At 38.1% G+C, this 16,522-nt stretch overlaps 1 protein-coding gene across 10 annotated transcripts in view; it reads left to right on the top strand.

The window, feature by feature from the left end:
• TRPS1 (transcriptional repressor GATA binding 1) overlaps nucleotides 1–15,136 on the top strand; it is a 249,650-nt gene extending 234,514 nt beyond the window's left edge. For all 10 annotated transcript variants that reach the window (XM_066379380.1, XM_066379379.1, XM_066379375.1 and 7 more), the window contains 2 exons: nucleotides 5,361–5,483; nucleotides 8,515–15,136. In XM_066379380.1, the coding sequence (XP_066235477.1) occupies nucleotides 5,361–5,483; nucleotides 8,515–9,576 (1,185 nt within the window). In that variant the 3' untranslated portion in view covers nucleotides 9,577–15,136. The remainder of the gene's footprint in view (nucleotides 1–5,360; nucleotides 5,484–8,514) is intronic.
• The last annotated feature ends 1,386 nt before the right edge of the window (nucleotides 15,137–16,522 follow it).

The following is a 16,522-nucleotide window of genomic DNA, read 5'->3' as shown; positions in this document are numbered from 1 at the left end:
GCTTCTAGTATATTATAGCCATCTGTGCATTTCTCTAAAGTGGAGTTCACAAAGGATTCTTGATAGAATTGAATGAACACAGAAATTATCCAAAGAATTAAAATATTTGGTGTACATCCAGATTAACAGTACAAATATCAAATTTCAGATTGATTCAATTTAAAATGGCTAAGATATAAAACCATTAAAAAAAAGTGAGTAAATAACCTGCCTATCAAATCTTATTATGTAATTACATGGTTTCTGTATGGTTCTTACTCACAAAAATTTATTTTAAAGAATCATTTCTGCACAAATTCCTTCACCAATGGAGACTTTTAGTATCTTGGAGATGAATATTCATGTCTCTAAATGTTAAGCCCCTTGAATGAATAATTCAATCAAATTTACTGTTTATTAATCAAATGAAATCAGTTCTTTGTTAATACTGAAATTTGAAAACCTTAAAATGTTTGTTTCTGACTGATCCTCAACTAATAAAATAAGCAATGAAAACAGCTAAACCAATTTAAAACTCTAAAAAAATTTTTTTTTTCCTAAAGTCACTTCTAGGTTTAACAGCACATTGTGCCAAAGCTCAACCCAGAGTGATACATCAGTGACTAATTGACATCCCCGATAAGAAACACTTGAGGTGGAAGCTTTGAGAAACTCTAATAATAGTGATAGCATACAGTGATGAGCTGCTCAGCTAAAGAAGAAAGAATTTTTAGGTAGTCATTTAGTCGTTACACTTCTTGGTGCACTCCACAGCAAGAAGGAAAAACATGTTAGATTTAAAGTGTATTCATATTAAAAGATGGGTATGTCCATCATTTCCTATTTCAAATCCTGGCAGGGATGAACTCCAAATTCATCACCTACACTGCTGTCATAAAAATCAGTATTGGGGTTATAATCCACCTGAAACATAGAAAGGAAACAGGTGGGCCAAAGAATTCTCAGTAATTATCACCGAAAAGCACTGGGTAGGCCAATCACAGGACTGGCCACCCGATTCCTTGCAATTAACTGCCCCTTTTCACGCAGGACATTACCAGCCAACAGAAGTAACATGGAGGCCACACGAAGGTGACCGAAAAGTTACGAGGCAAACTATTAAAACTTCAAGTTTAAAAAATAAAACTAAAAAAGGGTTCTTTGAATTGTTGATTCCAGAATTGTCTCTGTAGAAGTTTTCAGTTGAGGTGACTTCCACATGGACGAGGGGTGGCGGCTGACCTTCCTTCCCTCTCAGCTGCTTGACCCCCATGTGGGAGTAGAAGGCTCACCTAGAGGAGGCCAGGGGCAGAGGGTGCTATGCATGTTGCTGTGACTCTGTACGGGTGGACCTTCCCCTCTGCCTCAGAGGGGGTAAGGCCCACCTAGAGGAGGCCGGGGGCAGAGGGTGCTATGCATGTTGCTGTGAATCTGTATGAGTGGACCTTCCCCTCTGCCTCAGAGGGGGTAAGAATCGTGCTAAGTGGGCCTCGCGGGTATGTGCCACGACGACTTACTCTTACCCTCTCCCCTCCCAGAAGTGATTCCTCTCCCTCCCCCCCACAAGATCATGGATTTACAAATTATTAGTAACTCTTAGAAACAGCTTGAAGGGAAAGGAAAAGCAGTAGTAATAATATTTAAATATTCATAGCCACATATAGAACTTTCAGCGATGTGTGACTGTAATGATGTGTATAAAGGTGTGGGAGCTTCGTTCTACCTGACCTTGTATCCTCAGGACATAGCAAGTACCTGACTTTGGCTGTTCCTCAAAAATAAGTGTGTGACGTAGGATTGGAAAATTAATTCTCTTGATTTTGTTTTTCTATATCATTCGCCATCTCTGCCCAACAGGAGATAAATTTGTCCATGTAAAAGGGATATCATTTGGAAAAAAAAAACCACTTTTTCCCCCCCAAAATAGGAGTGACTGCTAATAACAAAAATAATACCAGGAGAGATTATCTTCAACTTTAATGTTTAGCTGTGCAAGACAGAGCACTGTCCTAGGTGCTTACTGTTTAGACTACTTGATGACTGTTAGGACACATGATTTCTGTCCTTTACACACATGGCGCAAAGGAGAATGACAAAATATTTTAAAGCTCCGTCATGCATGATAAACTATGGATGAAATAAGGTCGTTAGTGCTTTAACAAGGCCACGCTTGTTTTTTAAAAAGTGGGGCAAGGGAAACTTCTATTCGGTCTTCCTTTGGCAACAGACTGTTACTCTGTACTCGAATGGGCTAAGGATGTTCATAACTTCAAAGGAAGTGCCTTACTTACTGTGTTCAGCCAGGTTACATTATGCATAGTGTGACCAGGTCAGGATTCTCATCTTTGCCATAGTTGAGAGAGATGCGGCACAGTCCTGTGATTCTGCGGTCACAGCTAAGGACGCTATTCACTTCTCCCACCTTCTCTGTTGCTTACAGTGCCTACCAAAGTGATACATTTGTTTAGATGAGAGGTAACCTAATGGGTGAAATAGTTCTCACCTACCTCCCACTCTCTACCCCCACACAAGAACACTCCTATTGAATTCTAGGTGTGAACACCTAGATATTTCGCTCTGACTCAACTTTCCGTTCTCATATTTGATAAGGTTGACACAAATGGAATGCATTTGATTATATCCCACTATATGTTTGAAGCATATCTAAAATGTTTCAGAAGTAGATTCAGTAGATAAAGCCAAACTACCAAAATATTTTTCTCCTAAGAAAGAAATGCAGTTGAATCCCCTTGACAAATGGCTAACTTACTGAGCGTTTACTATATCCCGGGTGCTGCTTTAATTGAATTCATTACCTACTTTGATACTCATAGCAGCTCACACTTTAGAAATGGGGAAATGTAAGCCTTGAGAGATTAAGGAAGTTGCCCCAAGTTGCTCCCAGTAAAAGGCGGAAACATGTTTGGAATACAAGAAGTCTGACTCCTAAATCTGATCGTTAACCCCCATGCCACAGTGACTCCGAGAAAGCGAATCCAGACTACTCCTGATGTCTATAAAATAATGGCTTTCCTAAACTATACCAGCCCTTAGTTTTGGAGTATAAATGCTGCTTAAAGCAACCTATGCCTGTGGACACCAGGGCTGTAATTTCAGGATTTTCCCTCTAACTAATGAAGGACATTTTCTTTGCAAGAGAATTAAGCACAAAATTGGGCAGGGATTGAAATGCTCTCTGAACCAGGATTACACCCACTTTGGCAAGCTGTGTCAGGCACCCAGGGCAGAAGGAAAGAAAAGCAGGCTGGAGCGAATGGTTGGTTACACATTCAGATTTGAGCCTCTGCCATGGATGTGGGTTAGCTTCCAAATGGACATTTACATTGCCTTTATGTGAAGAATCAAGTTGGCGTCTATTTGCCAAACGTGTTGTTTAGATCTAGGAAAAAAGACAGCGTGGCCCCAGGGAAATTTCACAATTATAACCAAACCAGGCTCCCCAACTTGCCTTCGGATAAAGGGGGCCCCAGAGTGTTTGATAAACACGACCTCTAATAGTTCATTGACTTTCAGGAAGCGGCAGTCTCCACTTTTACAGTAGGTCCCTCTGGGGACTAGTGGACTGGCACCCAATGTTTACTGTTGCTCTTACTGAGATTTAGAAACTTCAATGCGTTTCTGGTCCCAACTTGGTGTGGGGGGCGGGGAGGGGGGCGAAAAGGGGAGCTGGAGATTATCTTTATGAAAAATCTAGCTTTTATTACATCACCTAAAGTAGCACAACCTGCTACACTAATGAAATCGTGTTCTTGGTTGAAAAGGGCAATTGTTAGCCTGACTTTGTGCTCACTAAAAACATTCCCCAATCTTGTTAAATTATGGCTCTCATTTCAGATTTTTATGGCTGTGCAGCTTACCAGCCCTCATTTCTTTACGTTTCATTCATTTTCCTTGTATTGATGATTAATGGAGGATGTCGAATGTTAGAGTGAGCAGGCATCAGCAATTGCAAGATCATAATTAGTTTAGCTGACGAGGGCCTCTGATAGCACTTGCATCTGGATGGAAAAATTACCCTATAGGGAACTGGCTGCTCACCAGGTCTTTTTAGTGATACATTGTGAAACACCCGATGAATCAAGTGCCCTTTCAATGCCAAGAAAGTGTTCCAGTATTGAAGCCAAAATTATGTCTGCAGAAAGCTTTCCATTTGAAATGTATCAGAGTACAATTATAACCATTGTACTTTCTTGGCAGAGATACTCCCCGTCTACAGTATGGACTCAAGTTAAATAAATTGCCTACATTTTATGAATCCCTGAAATTTTGACTTACAGTGCTCTTAATTTTAAATTTATAATAAAATTGGGTTGCAGCAAGACTTTTTCCACTCCTTATCTAACAGGCGTACTTTATCATTAAAGGCTTTGCTTCCTAGAGAAAGGAGAGCTGAGTTGCAATTCAGGCTGTCCTTTTTTTTTTTCCTCCAGCAAGAGAATTCCACTTCCTGCCTGTTAGTATTTGCGCCCGCAAACACAGCCTGACTTATTGTTTCAAGTGAGAAGTTTAATAGAATCATTACTTGAGAGCAAGAATGGAACAATCAATACTAATTATCTACTTTTAAGTCTTCTGAGGTTATTTTTGAATCTGGTGATTACAGAATTCAGCCGATGAACATGAATCTGTGTTCAGAAATGCTTGTGATTTCCCGGTCTGAGTCAAATAAAATAATTAAGTGGCCATTGAGGGGACTGTGTTGTCTGTCTTAAGAAGGTACCTCATACGGGTTCTCATTAGTAACACTGTACTTCTGGTTGCCTGGTGTGTCTGCTGGTCCTCTTAGCTTTGGGAAACGGAGGGTGTTCTTTTTCAGATTCTACAATTACTAACCAAAGACCTAAACCCAGAGTCTTCTAGTCTCTTACACTTCTGTTACGTGAACAGCATAGAAAAAGACACAAGTCAGGTAGAATTTTAAATGGTTTACATGGTGCATTTACTTCAAGCTTGACTACATTTTAAAGCTTAGGTAGCATGTGTTCCTCCTTTTCTAGAGTATATTAAACATATTGCCAACGTTCGGTCTTTTGACTTTTGTTTTGACACTTTTAAAAGGTATATTTTAAGGTTCAGCCTTTAGGAGCCATCATTAAAGGCACAAAACCCAAAGTTCAAAAAGTTAAAGCTGTTTCTGTGAAAAGCCTTTGGTGTTGCACACACCTCATCCATCACTGTGGGGTTAATTATAATGAAAATCAGTGGTGCCTATTAAACACAATTGAACCTGACCTCATTATGGGCAGTGTGGTTTTATACTGTCATTGTTGCTAGTCTAAAGACAAAACTCCTGGGTTGATTTGGTCTAACTCCAGTGATCATGTGACTCACCTCTGACCTTGTGTTTTTCCCTATTTCAGAGGCGTAGAGGCTCGGGTGTTTTTTGTGCCAATTGCTTGACCACAAAGACCTCTCTCTGGCGCAAGAATGCAAATGGCGGATATGTATGCAACGCGTGTGGCCTCTACCAGAAGCTTCACTCGGTAAGAACTTGTTAGAGTGTGTCAGGAAAAGCTTTGTAAAGCAGGCGGGTCTGTGGTGGGGGAGTGTCATCCCCTGGCTTGCAATGCCTGTCCTGCAGTTTAATTCAGTCACTTTGAGAGCACATGTGATTTATGGTGAAATGGCTTGAGATGTTATGGGGAAATACGTTTGAGATCATTAGTAATGCATTATGCTTCTTTTGGTATAAAAGAGGAAAATGATTGATTTCTGGGGCTTTCACATAACAGAGTGTTGAACTCACAGTTATCAGAATTTGGAGAACTTAATTTAGGTAGAGAGACATACCCCCTTAAAAGTTCAAAAATACATAAAAAGTTACTATTTGGGATTTTGTTTTTTTTTTTTTAAGAGGACTCTCCCATGTCCAGTATAAAATATAGAGCAGGAAAAGAAGGCTCATTCCCAGTTTACCTTTGGAATTTGCAAATGTTTTCTTGGCTGCTTTGGGAGCTGGAGGTCAGGTGCTTTGAGAACAGTGGTTCTGAACTAGGACCCGGAAATGCTAGGTGGATTTTTGCAGCACATTTAATGTGTATTTAGATGAGCTATCCAAGAGCCTGAAAAGCACACACCAGAGTAGCTGGCCTCTTTCTCTGACTTACTAGAGTTCGATCAGCAGTTGCTTCCCAAATTTTTATTAGAATCCTGTAATAAAAATTGAAACTTACAAATTCCACCATCTGTATATGCGTTTGACTTCCTGGAGGATATGTATATATATTTTTTAGTTTAGAAATGTATGTGCTAACAACAGCTGCCCTTAAAAGTAGGAATACTTGATTTCCCTCTGCCTTTGTCATGTTGTCGGGCATTTTGCTGTACCCTTTAGCACAGCCAATGAATAGATTACAGCTATAGGGAATATAATTTTAGACAAAATGGCCTCATAAGTGGACCATTGGAAGCACTGTTTAAAAAATAGATGCTGCCAACAATACTAATTAGGGATAAACTGTAAAAACCTTAGTTATTAGCATGTAGCTAAGAAAAAGATTTTTCCCACCTCCACCACACCACCGTACTTTTTTTAAACCTTCACCATTAAAGCACAGCAGTAAGCTTCCTTTTAATGAGTCCTGACATTAATGATTTTAATTGAACTCTGGCCAATCATAAGCCAGGAATTAATTAAGCTACTGCCTTCTAGTTTATGATAATTTAACAAGTATGATATAAACTAAACTCTTCTTTTCACAATTACTTTAATATTCATCTCTCCTGAGATGAGATGTTTTCCATTTTGAGCTTTTTAAAATCAAGAATTTAAATAATAAAGGTTATGCTCACATTTCATGTCAAAGACTACCACAAAAGTTATAAAAGTTTAGAAAAGGTATTAATGCAAATTTCAGGGTTCTTTATAAGATAGAGGTTAAATAGTGCATATTTTTATAATACAAATATGAGCTCTTTATATAGCCGAATATTCTGAACAAAATAAATGAACATGGCTTTTCCAAGGGATATGTCATTTTTCTTCTGAAACTAACAATTGAAATGTCAATAACCAGTGTGTCGTCATCCTTCAAAATACTTTCACAACACGGGAAACATTCCACAAAGGATTTATATTTATGTCTTGTATAATATATAAGAAGTACTCTCTTGCATTAAGGTGCATTCTTTCTAGGAATAATTCACAAATTATATATAGCATAGCTTCATATTTTATGTGGAAATTAGTCCCTAATTTCAGTAAGCTTTTAGAAAAATGAGATTTTAGCCTAGTAAAGGTTCTTCTGGATTTTAGATTTTTAATCTGTAAATATGCATGAATTTATTAAGGTTAGTCTTTTGATTTTATAAATCAAAGTTAGAGCTCTTACTGCAAGTTAAATTTTTATTATAGTCTTATCTGTGGATTTTAGTCATAAAATGTAAATACATGTGGAACATATACATAAATACCAATCATGCAAAACTTAAGCCAAATAAAATACTTAAGCTAAGTAAAAGTCAGCATTCAGTTTAAATACCAAGTAGTTAGAATGACAGATTAGATATTTGAAACAAGTCTACAAATGAATTTAGAGTCTCAACATAAAACAAATGCTTCACCTGCCAACAAGTACAATTTTCCCTACCGAATATAAAATATATATTATTAAAGGAAGAGAAATAAAAGTGAGAGGTTAAGAAAACAACAACTCTCCCTCTGGTATGGCTTTGATCACCTGATGCCCTTCATCATGATTCTCTCAGTTTGATTATGTTGTGTTCTGCTGTTTAATATTATATATTCACATTTGCAGTTATTTAGAGGAATGTATGTATTAGTCAGCTCAGCTGCATAACAAAACAGAATGACTGGGGTGGTTTAAACAACAGAAAAATATTTTCCCACAGTTTTGTATTTGGTAGTACGATCAGAATGCCAACACAGTAGGGTTCTGATGACAGCTCTCTCCCTGGCTTGAAGGACACCACTTTCTCGCTGTGTCTTCATTTAACTTTATTTAACTCCTAAAGGTCATACTCTATCCAGATACAGTCACATTGGGGGTTAGAGATTCGACACATGAATTTAAAAGACACAATTCAGTCTGTAGCAATGCACAATTTTTCACAGTTTTTTTTTTATCAAAACCCATCTCCCATGTTACAATGTTGACATCTTAGTGCATGACTTGCAAGTTGAGAAATATTTCAGAAAAAATCACAGTTCTTCAAGTAACTTTCTACACGGTTTTATCACTAAATGATGCAATCCCAAAACCCATTGAGTTTGGAAAGCTGTTTTTAAGTAGATTAAAGTTTGCAGTCTTTCCTGCAAAGATGGGCATGATTTAATTAGGCTAAGAAAAAAAAAAAAAGAAAAAGAAAAGGGTGCTTTGGTTTCTACCTCTGGTCCTGCTTAGGGCAAAAGGAGGAGATTTAGCAAATCTCTAACATAAAGCCTATCCTTGCTTTGAACTTCAGCATGGTTTCTATTTGTGAGGAATTGTTAATGCATTTTAATGTATTTTTTTAATGTTTTCCTTTTATGTGTTGTGTGTGCGTTCTCTGCAGACTCCCAGGCCTTTAAACATCATTAAACAAAACAACGGTGAGCAGATTATTAGGAGAAGAACAAGAAAGCGCCTTAACCCAGAGGCACTGCAGGCCGAGCAGCTCAACAAACAGCCGAGGGGTGGCAGTGAGGAGCAAGTCAATGGAAGCCCCTTAGAGAGGAGGTCAGAAGAGCATTTAACTGAAAGTCACCAGAGAGAAATCCCGCTCCCGAGCCTGAGTAAATACGAAGCCCAGGGTTCATTGACTAAAAGCCATTCTGCTCAGCAGCCAGTCCTGGTCGGCCAAACTCTGGATATTCACAAAAGGATGCAACCTTTGCACATTCAGATAAAAAGTCCTCAGGAAAGTACTGGCGACCCAGGAAACAGTTCCTCTGTATCTGAAGGGAAAGGAAGTTCTGAGAGAGGCAGCCCCATAGAAAAGTACATGAGACCTGCAAAACACCCAAATTATTCACCACCAGGCAGCCCGATTGAAAAGTACCAGTACCCCCTTTTTGGACTCCCCTTTGTACATAATGACTTCCAGAGTGAAGCTGATTGGCTGCGGTTCTGGAGTAAATATAAGCTCTCCGTTCCTGGGAATCCGCACTACTTGAGTCACGTGCCTGGCCTACCAAATCCTTGCCAAAACTATGTGCCTTATCCCACCTTCAATCTGCCTCCTCATTTTTCAGCTGTTGGATCAGACAATGACATTCCTCTAGATTTGGCGATCAAGCATTCCAGACCTGGGCCAACTGCAAACGGTGCCTCCAAGGAGAAACCGAAGGCACCCTCCAATGTAAAAAATGAAGGTCCCTTGAATGTAGTAAAAACAGAGAAAGTTGATAGAAGTACTCAAGATGAACTTTCAACAAAATGTGTGCACTGTGGCATTGTCTTTCTGGATGAAGTGATGTATGCTTTGCATATGAGTTGCCATGGTGACAGTGGACCTTTCCAGTGCAGCATATGTCAGCATCTTTGCACGGACAAATATGACTTCACAACTCATATCCAGAGAGGCCTGCATAGGAACAATGCACAAGCGGAAAAAAATGGAAAACCTAAAGAGTAAAACCTTAGCACTTAGCACAATTAAATAGAAATAGGTTTTCTTGATGGGAATTCAATAGCTTGTAATGTCTTATGAAGACCTATTAAAAAAAAAATACTTCATAGAGCCTGCCTTATCCAACATGAAATTCCCTTCTCTTATTATTCTTTCTTTTGACGAGTAGGTTACCAAGAGTAAAAAGTGAGACAAATGGTCAGTGAGAAAAAAAGAAAAATGGGAGATGGTAAATAGTCACATTCTAGAACCTTGTAGTTCAAAACCATCTTGGTGAAGTGAATGTGCACGGTGGGAAGGAATCATGAGAAATATCACCAGACTATAATTATTATGTTTGTAAAGAAAGAGATCAAAGCTGTCTAGAATTTCACAGGGTTGACATGCCATCAGTCTAAAGCAGTAATGGGCTGGCCGTTGGCCTGTTTGTTCAAAATCCCATGAATTGTTGCCTAAATTCAGAAATATCATGAAATCCTAGGCAGAGGAGGAGAAAAGCTCATCTCCAGGGCAGTGGAAGGAAAATGGCGCCCTCTTACATCAGTCTCCTCTCATTGACCATGTTTCCGATTTAGACCGAGAAATGTGAGCTGTGGCTAGGTTTGGTGAGAGATCAGCAAGAAATGTGACAGATGGTGGCACAATGTTTTTGGCCCGCCCAGCCTGTACATACACATGCACACCCTCTCTGATATTTTTGTCCTTTAGATGTTCAAATACTCCTTTCAAAAGTAGCCCTTTTGTTTGCCATTTAGGTTCATCTTGTCCAAATATAGATGCATTTTTCAAAAAAACCAGTGTCCTCAGTGCTTATGTAGTAATTTTATTTTAGCAGATATTCCTTTCTTGTATGTCATGAACCAGCGTGGATTTGTTTTTGAAGCCTCCTCTTGGTCACTAGTCTCACTTGGCACGTTACAACTAAAGGGATCCCCTCAGTTCCACAGGCTAGATGGATACAAAAAAAAAGTTCAGACCCCGGGCTTCATTGGCTTAGAACACATGATATTTCTCCACAAGGTAACCTGCTGTATTTATTTATTTTCTTTTGGTTAAATCTAATTTCCAAACTTTGTGGTCAGGCAGCGTCTAAGGTTACATTACCGCAGACTGACAATGTGTATACCAGTCGATCCCTTCACTAGATTTCTACAGGTTTAGTTAAGTAGCATTAAATAGGATTCCTAGAAGTATGTCTTCAGAGTACTTTTAATACTTAAGGCTTTGTAAAACTATCCATGAAGGGAAAGCTCCTCAGCATAACTGCTCAGGGAAATAGGGCTAAATAACTGAACATTAAATAATTGGTTCAAGGTGCTGTTAGTCGAGCCTCAATGCTTGCTACAAGGATGTATGTACAAGGACTGACTTTAATAATTTGCATTATGTCGTCCCAACCAGTAGTTTTATTTTTTGCCACGGAGATGTAGAAGATATTACAAGCTACTGGATGCACTGTCAGATTAACTTATTTCATTAAAGAAGTTGGGAGAACAAATAGGAAAAAGAAAACTTATTTTTCTAGTAAATATTAATGTATTACATTTCAAATAATGGTGCCTGACATATTGAATAATTATTTTCTACAGTGTACGTATGCAACAAAGATATTCCATCATGCATTAGAGTCAGTTCTGGCTCTGCCTAGCTGTTTACATTTGCAAATGTAGCAAACAAGGTAATGAAGCAACTATTTCTATTGCGGTAGATATCTTTTTGTGTGTGTGTGTGTGTGTGTATGTGTGTGTGCATTAAAATTGTAAACGGTAACATGAAACAAATGAAAGTTCTTGATATAATGGTGTGGAAAACAAGAAGGAAATGAAAATATTTTTATGCCTATTTAGGAAAAAAAAAAAAGGGTAGCACTATTCATTCCAAGTACTTTTTTTTTAATTTTTAAGCTCTTAACTCACGTTGTTATGCTTAAAATGATAAACATATATCCTCTTTTTATTGCTTTGTCTATGTTTCAGATGAAACATTTCAGAAATTATTTTGATGAGTGCTGCTGGAATCTGCAGCACTGATGTTTTTATTGCATTCTGTAGTCGCATTTGCACTCCATTTTTTTTTTTACATTAAGTTGCAGTTGCTTTGTATTGTTTTGTTTTGTTTTGTTTTGGGTTGTGTTTCTTTTTCACAGTGCCAGGTCTTTGGTTCTTCAAGTCGGATGGCAAGTAGAGTTCAACCAGTTCGTGACTGTTGTAGTGAAAGAAGTTAAACATATCTTTCTGATGTTGTGTTGTCATTTCCATTCTTGCATTTTCATTTTCATGTAAAAAAAATAAAAGAGGGAGAGACAGAGAAAGAAAGAAATCAGGACTAAGCTTTCTGCTTCAGTTTCATTTTTAAAGGGCTCTATCCTTACCTTACCTGTTGCATAGCTCAAATATTCACATAAACTGAAATAAAGAGATAGAATGAGGAGCTTTGACATTCAGATGACGTGGTGTAATGTATCTTTCTTAGGAAATTCATGAATGCATCTCAAATGTACAGACAGACTTGAGAGGTGGCAAGGAAATAGCTAAAGAAGAGAAGAGTTTTCCCAAATGATAAGACAGTATTTAGTTTTCTTAGCAAAATGACTGGCAACCAAGGGCACTCTAGCAATCCTCAAGCAACATTAAATGTGGACTGCTCAAATCAGCAAAATACCGGAAGTTTGGTTAAGTTGGGCAATATTACAGGTATGACTTTTGGGCCAAAATGACTCCATCAGCATTTTCTTCAGTATATCAGACACAAATAAGTTGTTCACTTTTGGCATGTGGGCCTTTTTATTTTCATGTGATTTTTTTTTTCTCAGACAGACTTGGTAGTAATGTTTAGTATTGGAAAATACATAGCGCTTATTCTCGGAATATATGGTCAATCTACTTTTGGTAGAATATTCTTGGATAGCATTGACATGCTAGATCTTATTCCTTTATTATTGATTATTTCATTTTCATTTTGTTTTTGTTGTTATACATATTTTGATGGAGAAGAGGCAGGGCTTTTCTAAAAAGATGAAAATCTATCATAACACTAAAATATCCCTTATTTTTGGACTTATGAAAGTGTTTGTACCATCTTTCAAAATATACTACAAAAATGATTGGTTGTTATTTTTACTTGGTTTTAAGATGTCTGAGTCATTTTGTTTGAAGTTGTGATTTTTAAATGAGCTATTTAGGTATTTAAAAAATTTTTTGGAGGTTTTCAAGGTGGTTTAGGAATTTTCCCCTCTTGAAAAAGGCTTCCCCTAAGATGGAAACAATATGCCAACTAAAACTGTATGCCATTTAAAAACTGTTTAAGTCTTTAAAAACTCCTTGTCTGTATTCTGAATCACTTTTTGATCAAACTTTAAGCCAGGACCAGCCTATACATTCTCATTCTCCCTTTTCTCTTTCTCCCTTCACCTCTCAGCTCTATATCCATAATGTTGTTGGGACAGAAAAATTGTAAAGAGCCAGCCCACCTCCCAAGGTTGTGGATCGAGAGACACTACACGACTCTAAGTCATGCGAAAGGGATGGAAGTTCTGGACACTCACACGTTAACTGTAGTTCATAAGGGAAAGCGCGTGCCTTTCTTTCCACATGACATGTTGAGATGTTCTTTTAAAAAGTCAACTTTGAAGTTAGTGATGTTTTGCTCTAAACTGTTCTCTTTTAGTAAAGGTAGATTTTAGAAAACAAGCAGGGGGATTCTTTTCTAAGGTAATATGAATGAGAGGAAGAAAAAAAGTGATGATCTTTAACAGCTCTTTGTTGAAGCCTGTGGTAGCACATTAATGGACTGCACACGTGCACATAATCTATTATGATCCAATGCAAATACAGCTCCAAAACATTAAATGTATATATAGTTTAAAATGTCTGAGGATACACATTTTTCGTAATGAATTGAAGTGTATCAATACTGCTATTAAAATAATTATCAGCCTCGTGCAGTGTGGCTGCAAAACATCACAAGGTGACCTGTCTTGAGACCTCTGAACTGCCTGCCTGTTGAGTTAGCGAACAGGAATGCACCTCTGGAGGGGGACTGTCTGTCATCCATAGATGGACACAGGAAGTAAAGAAGCTGGTGTTCAGCTTCCAGGCTGTAGGCCAGCCTTTTGCCTAAGGTTCACATGAGCTCACAGCTTCCTGTCTTTGGATTGAGGGCCATGGCAGAAAACACAAAGCATCCTTGGTGAAACCTTATACTCCTAGGTCACAGGAGAAAATGGAGGAACTGTAATTCAACCTGAATATGAAACTAAATATGCTAACCAAAGGTAGGTACTGTTAGGTGGAATTCTATCAGCAGGCTACTGTTCTTGAGAAGAGAATAGAAAGACGTGCATCAAGACCTAGAAGGGCTGTGTTATTTTCCCAAAGAAAGATTTGGCCAAGGGCAGAAGGCATGGCTTCTTTGAAGAGCACTTCCTTTTGGTTTTCCAATTACTGTTTCGTAGACAGTGGACTCAAGGTGTTCCTGACAGTGGCGCCATTGTTTAGAAGGCATCCACGATTATTTGCAGTAATGAGGACCTCTGGAAGATGCTAGGGCAGAAGTGTGTCGAGTCAGGGATGAAGAAAATGTGAAATTCAACATTGACCCACACATGGAAACTGGATACTGTGTGCTTATGTGTTGTTCTCTTGAAGGGAAAGGTAGAGCTGGAAGCTGCACTCCGTCCTGCACCAGAGACGAGCAAGAGTGACTTTTCATGGAGATTGTGTGTAGCCTTCATCGGAGAAAATGGTCCTGCAAGATCCATACGTCCCACAACTGTGTTCTGGTTTTACCCCTGGTTGTTGTTTCATTATATGACCTGCAGCAAATCACTTTTTCTTTTTGTGCCTCAGGTTCCTCACCTGTAAAATGGAAAAAAATATATATTAATAATAATAATATTAATAATAATAATAATGGTAATGTAGTACTTGTTTGTAAAGCACTTTGAGATCCTTGGTTGAAAGGCACCATGGAAGTGCCAAGTATTATTATATGGCCAAGGGGCTTATTTAAACTCTCAGTTCCCAAAGGCCAGGAAAGGTTGGGGTCATTCGTGTTAGAGATGAGCTGTATATACCATAATTAGACAGCCTATAGTGTTGGCTATGAAGAGGCAAAACTATTACAAGGCTGATAAAAACCATAGTTTTTTAATGGCTACCAACAAGGCAACTATCACAATAAGACATGCCAAATTCTTTAGGGTGGACAATTTGACAACATGGATTAATTGGGTGGGTGGGGGGAACATCTCAAAATGCCAATGTAAAATTAACTTATAGCAATATTCACCAGCAGAAAATGTCTTTCGTATGGAATGATTTCATGTTGCTAAGAAAAAATTCAATTTGTAGTCCTGATTTGAATATTAGAATGTTGACTATAATAGTTCTGTTCTTACAACACATGGAATTCTTTTTTTTTGTTTTATTTAATTTTGTTTTCATAGTGCATGTTCATTTCTACTCACAAACATGTTCTTGGTGTATTTCTTATGCAAACAATCTTCAGGCAGCAAAGATGTCTGTTACATCTAAACTTGAATAATAAAGTTTTACCACCAGTTATACATCATGGTGTTGGTATGGTTTATGGATTCACTTTTTCATCTGTGGAGCAATAGGAGATACACACCATTGTAACATAGACAGGCTCTGATGAATTGAGACGGTGAAATCAAATCATTTAAAATATATGACAAAGATTGAGAAAAATCTTGATTCTCTCAACTTGTTTTGTTTTGCTCTGCTTTTTATCCCCCCTTTAATCAATCAATCTTTTATTGATAAATTTTGTGTTAAGAAAATATGCTAGTTTTTTTTAGAAAGATTAACAATAAAACTTGTGTTTATATCAAAAACATATATTGAGTATCAAGTATTGAGTGTTGAGTATTGGGTAGTGACTGTTACAATATGTAAAAACTCTAGCTATTGAAATTTAACCTTGATTCAATTCAGTGTACCCACATGAATATGATGTGAGGATCCTAATAAGTCACTTCAAGAAGTTTCTCTTAATATATTACATGCCTTGCTTGTTTGCTTAAAATGAAGTTAATCAGAGGAGGTTTCCTGAAGGATGATTTTGAAGAGGAGAGAGGCAGAAATCCAGGTAGGAAAGGATTTGCGAAGACACACCCACGTGGTTTTAACCAGCAGGAAAAACACAAAAAGTTCAGGACATAACATATATACATAACTCATTGCTTCAGAATATTTGTTTTTAAAGTTTAAAATTAATTCACGTTTATCCTCCTTGCACAATTTTCACTTCTCATTTTTGAGAACCTAAATGAACAAACGCTATATTTATTTTTTTCTAGTTCTTTCCCCTTTGTTCTGAAAACAGCAGAGTAGAGGCTTTGAGTGAGGGATATGACCCATAACTGTAAGAAGCTTGTTTAAAAGCTGGAGGCAACATTCTGTGGATAAGAGAATGCTGGTAACACTTACTGTGATTTTTCCCCCTTACACAGAATCTGTGATTCTTGTATCAGGGACCATTTTTCAGATAAAGTTGAATATACGTTGTTCTCACGCAGGACTGTCAGAACCCCATGTATGGGGAAATATGTGGCCATCAGCTCTTTCCCGTGTTGGAGGGGGGAGGCGTGTGAGTGGCACTGTGACCTCGCCCTCACCTTTTGCCCCCCCCCCCCCGAGGGCTGAGGGGGACTCAGAAACTCAGGTGCACAAAAGGGCAGACAAGTAGCCCGTGGGGGTGGAGCCAGCTAGGTGGAGACTTCTGGAGCCTGGATGAAGGTTGCCTTCACTTGGCTCTAAGAATATTGCGGAACTGACTTGTGTTCCCAGATTTTCACTGTTCAAAAAAAACTGGACAGAGGGAATTTTATATGGAATCTAATTTTTAATGGTAGTGACTGCCTTTTAAAAAAAAAATACTGCAAGCCAAACAAAACACTTGTTCAGAATGATTCCACCCATAGACGGAG

Source organism: Saccopteryx leptura, chromosome 3 (assembly GCF_036850995.1).
Source record: "Saccopteryx leptura isolate mSacLep1 chromosome 3, mSacLep1_pri_phased_curated, whole genome shotgun sequence".
Lineage (NCBI taxonomy): Eukaryota > Metazoa > Chordata > Mammalia > Chiroptera > Emballonuridae > Saccopteryx > Saccopteryx leptura.
The sequence above is the reverse complement of the archived record's forward strand: the minus strand, read 5'-3'. Positions and strand labels throughout refer to the sequence as shown.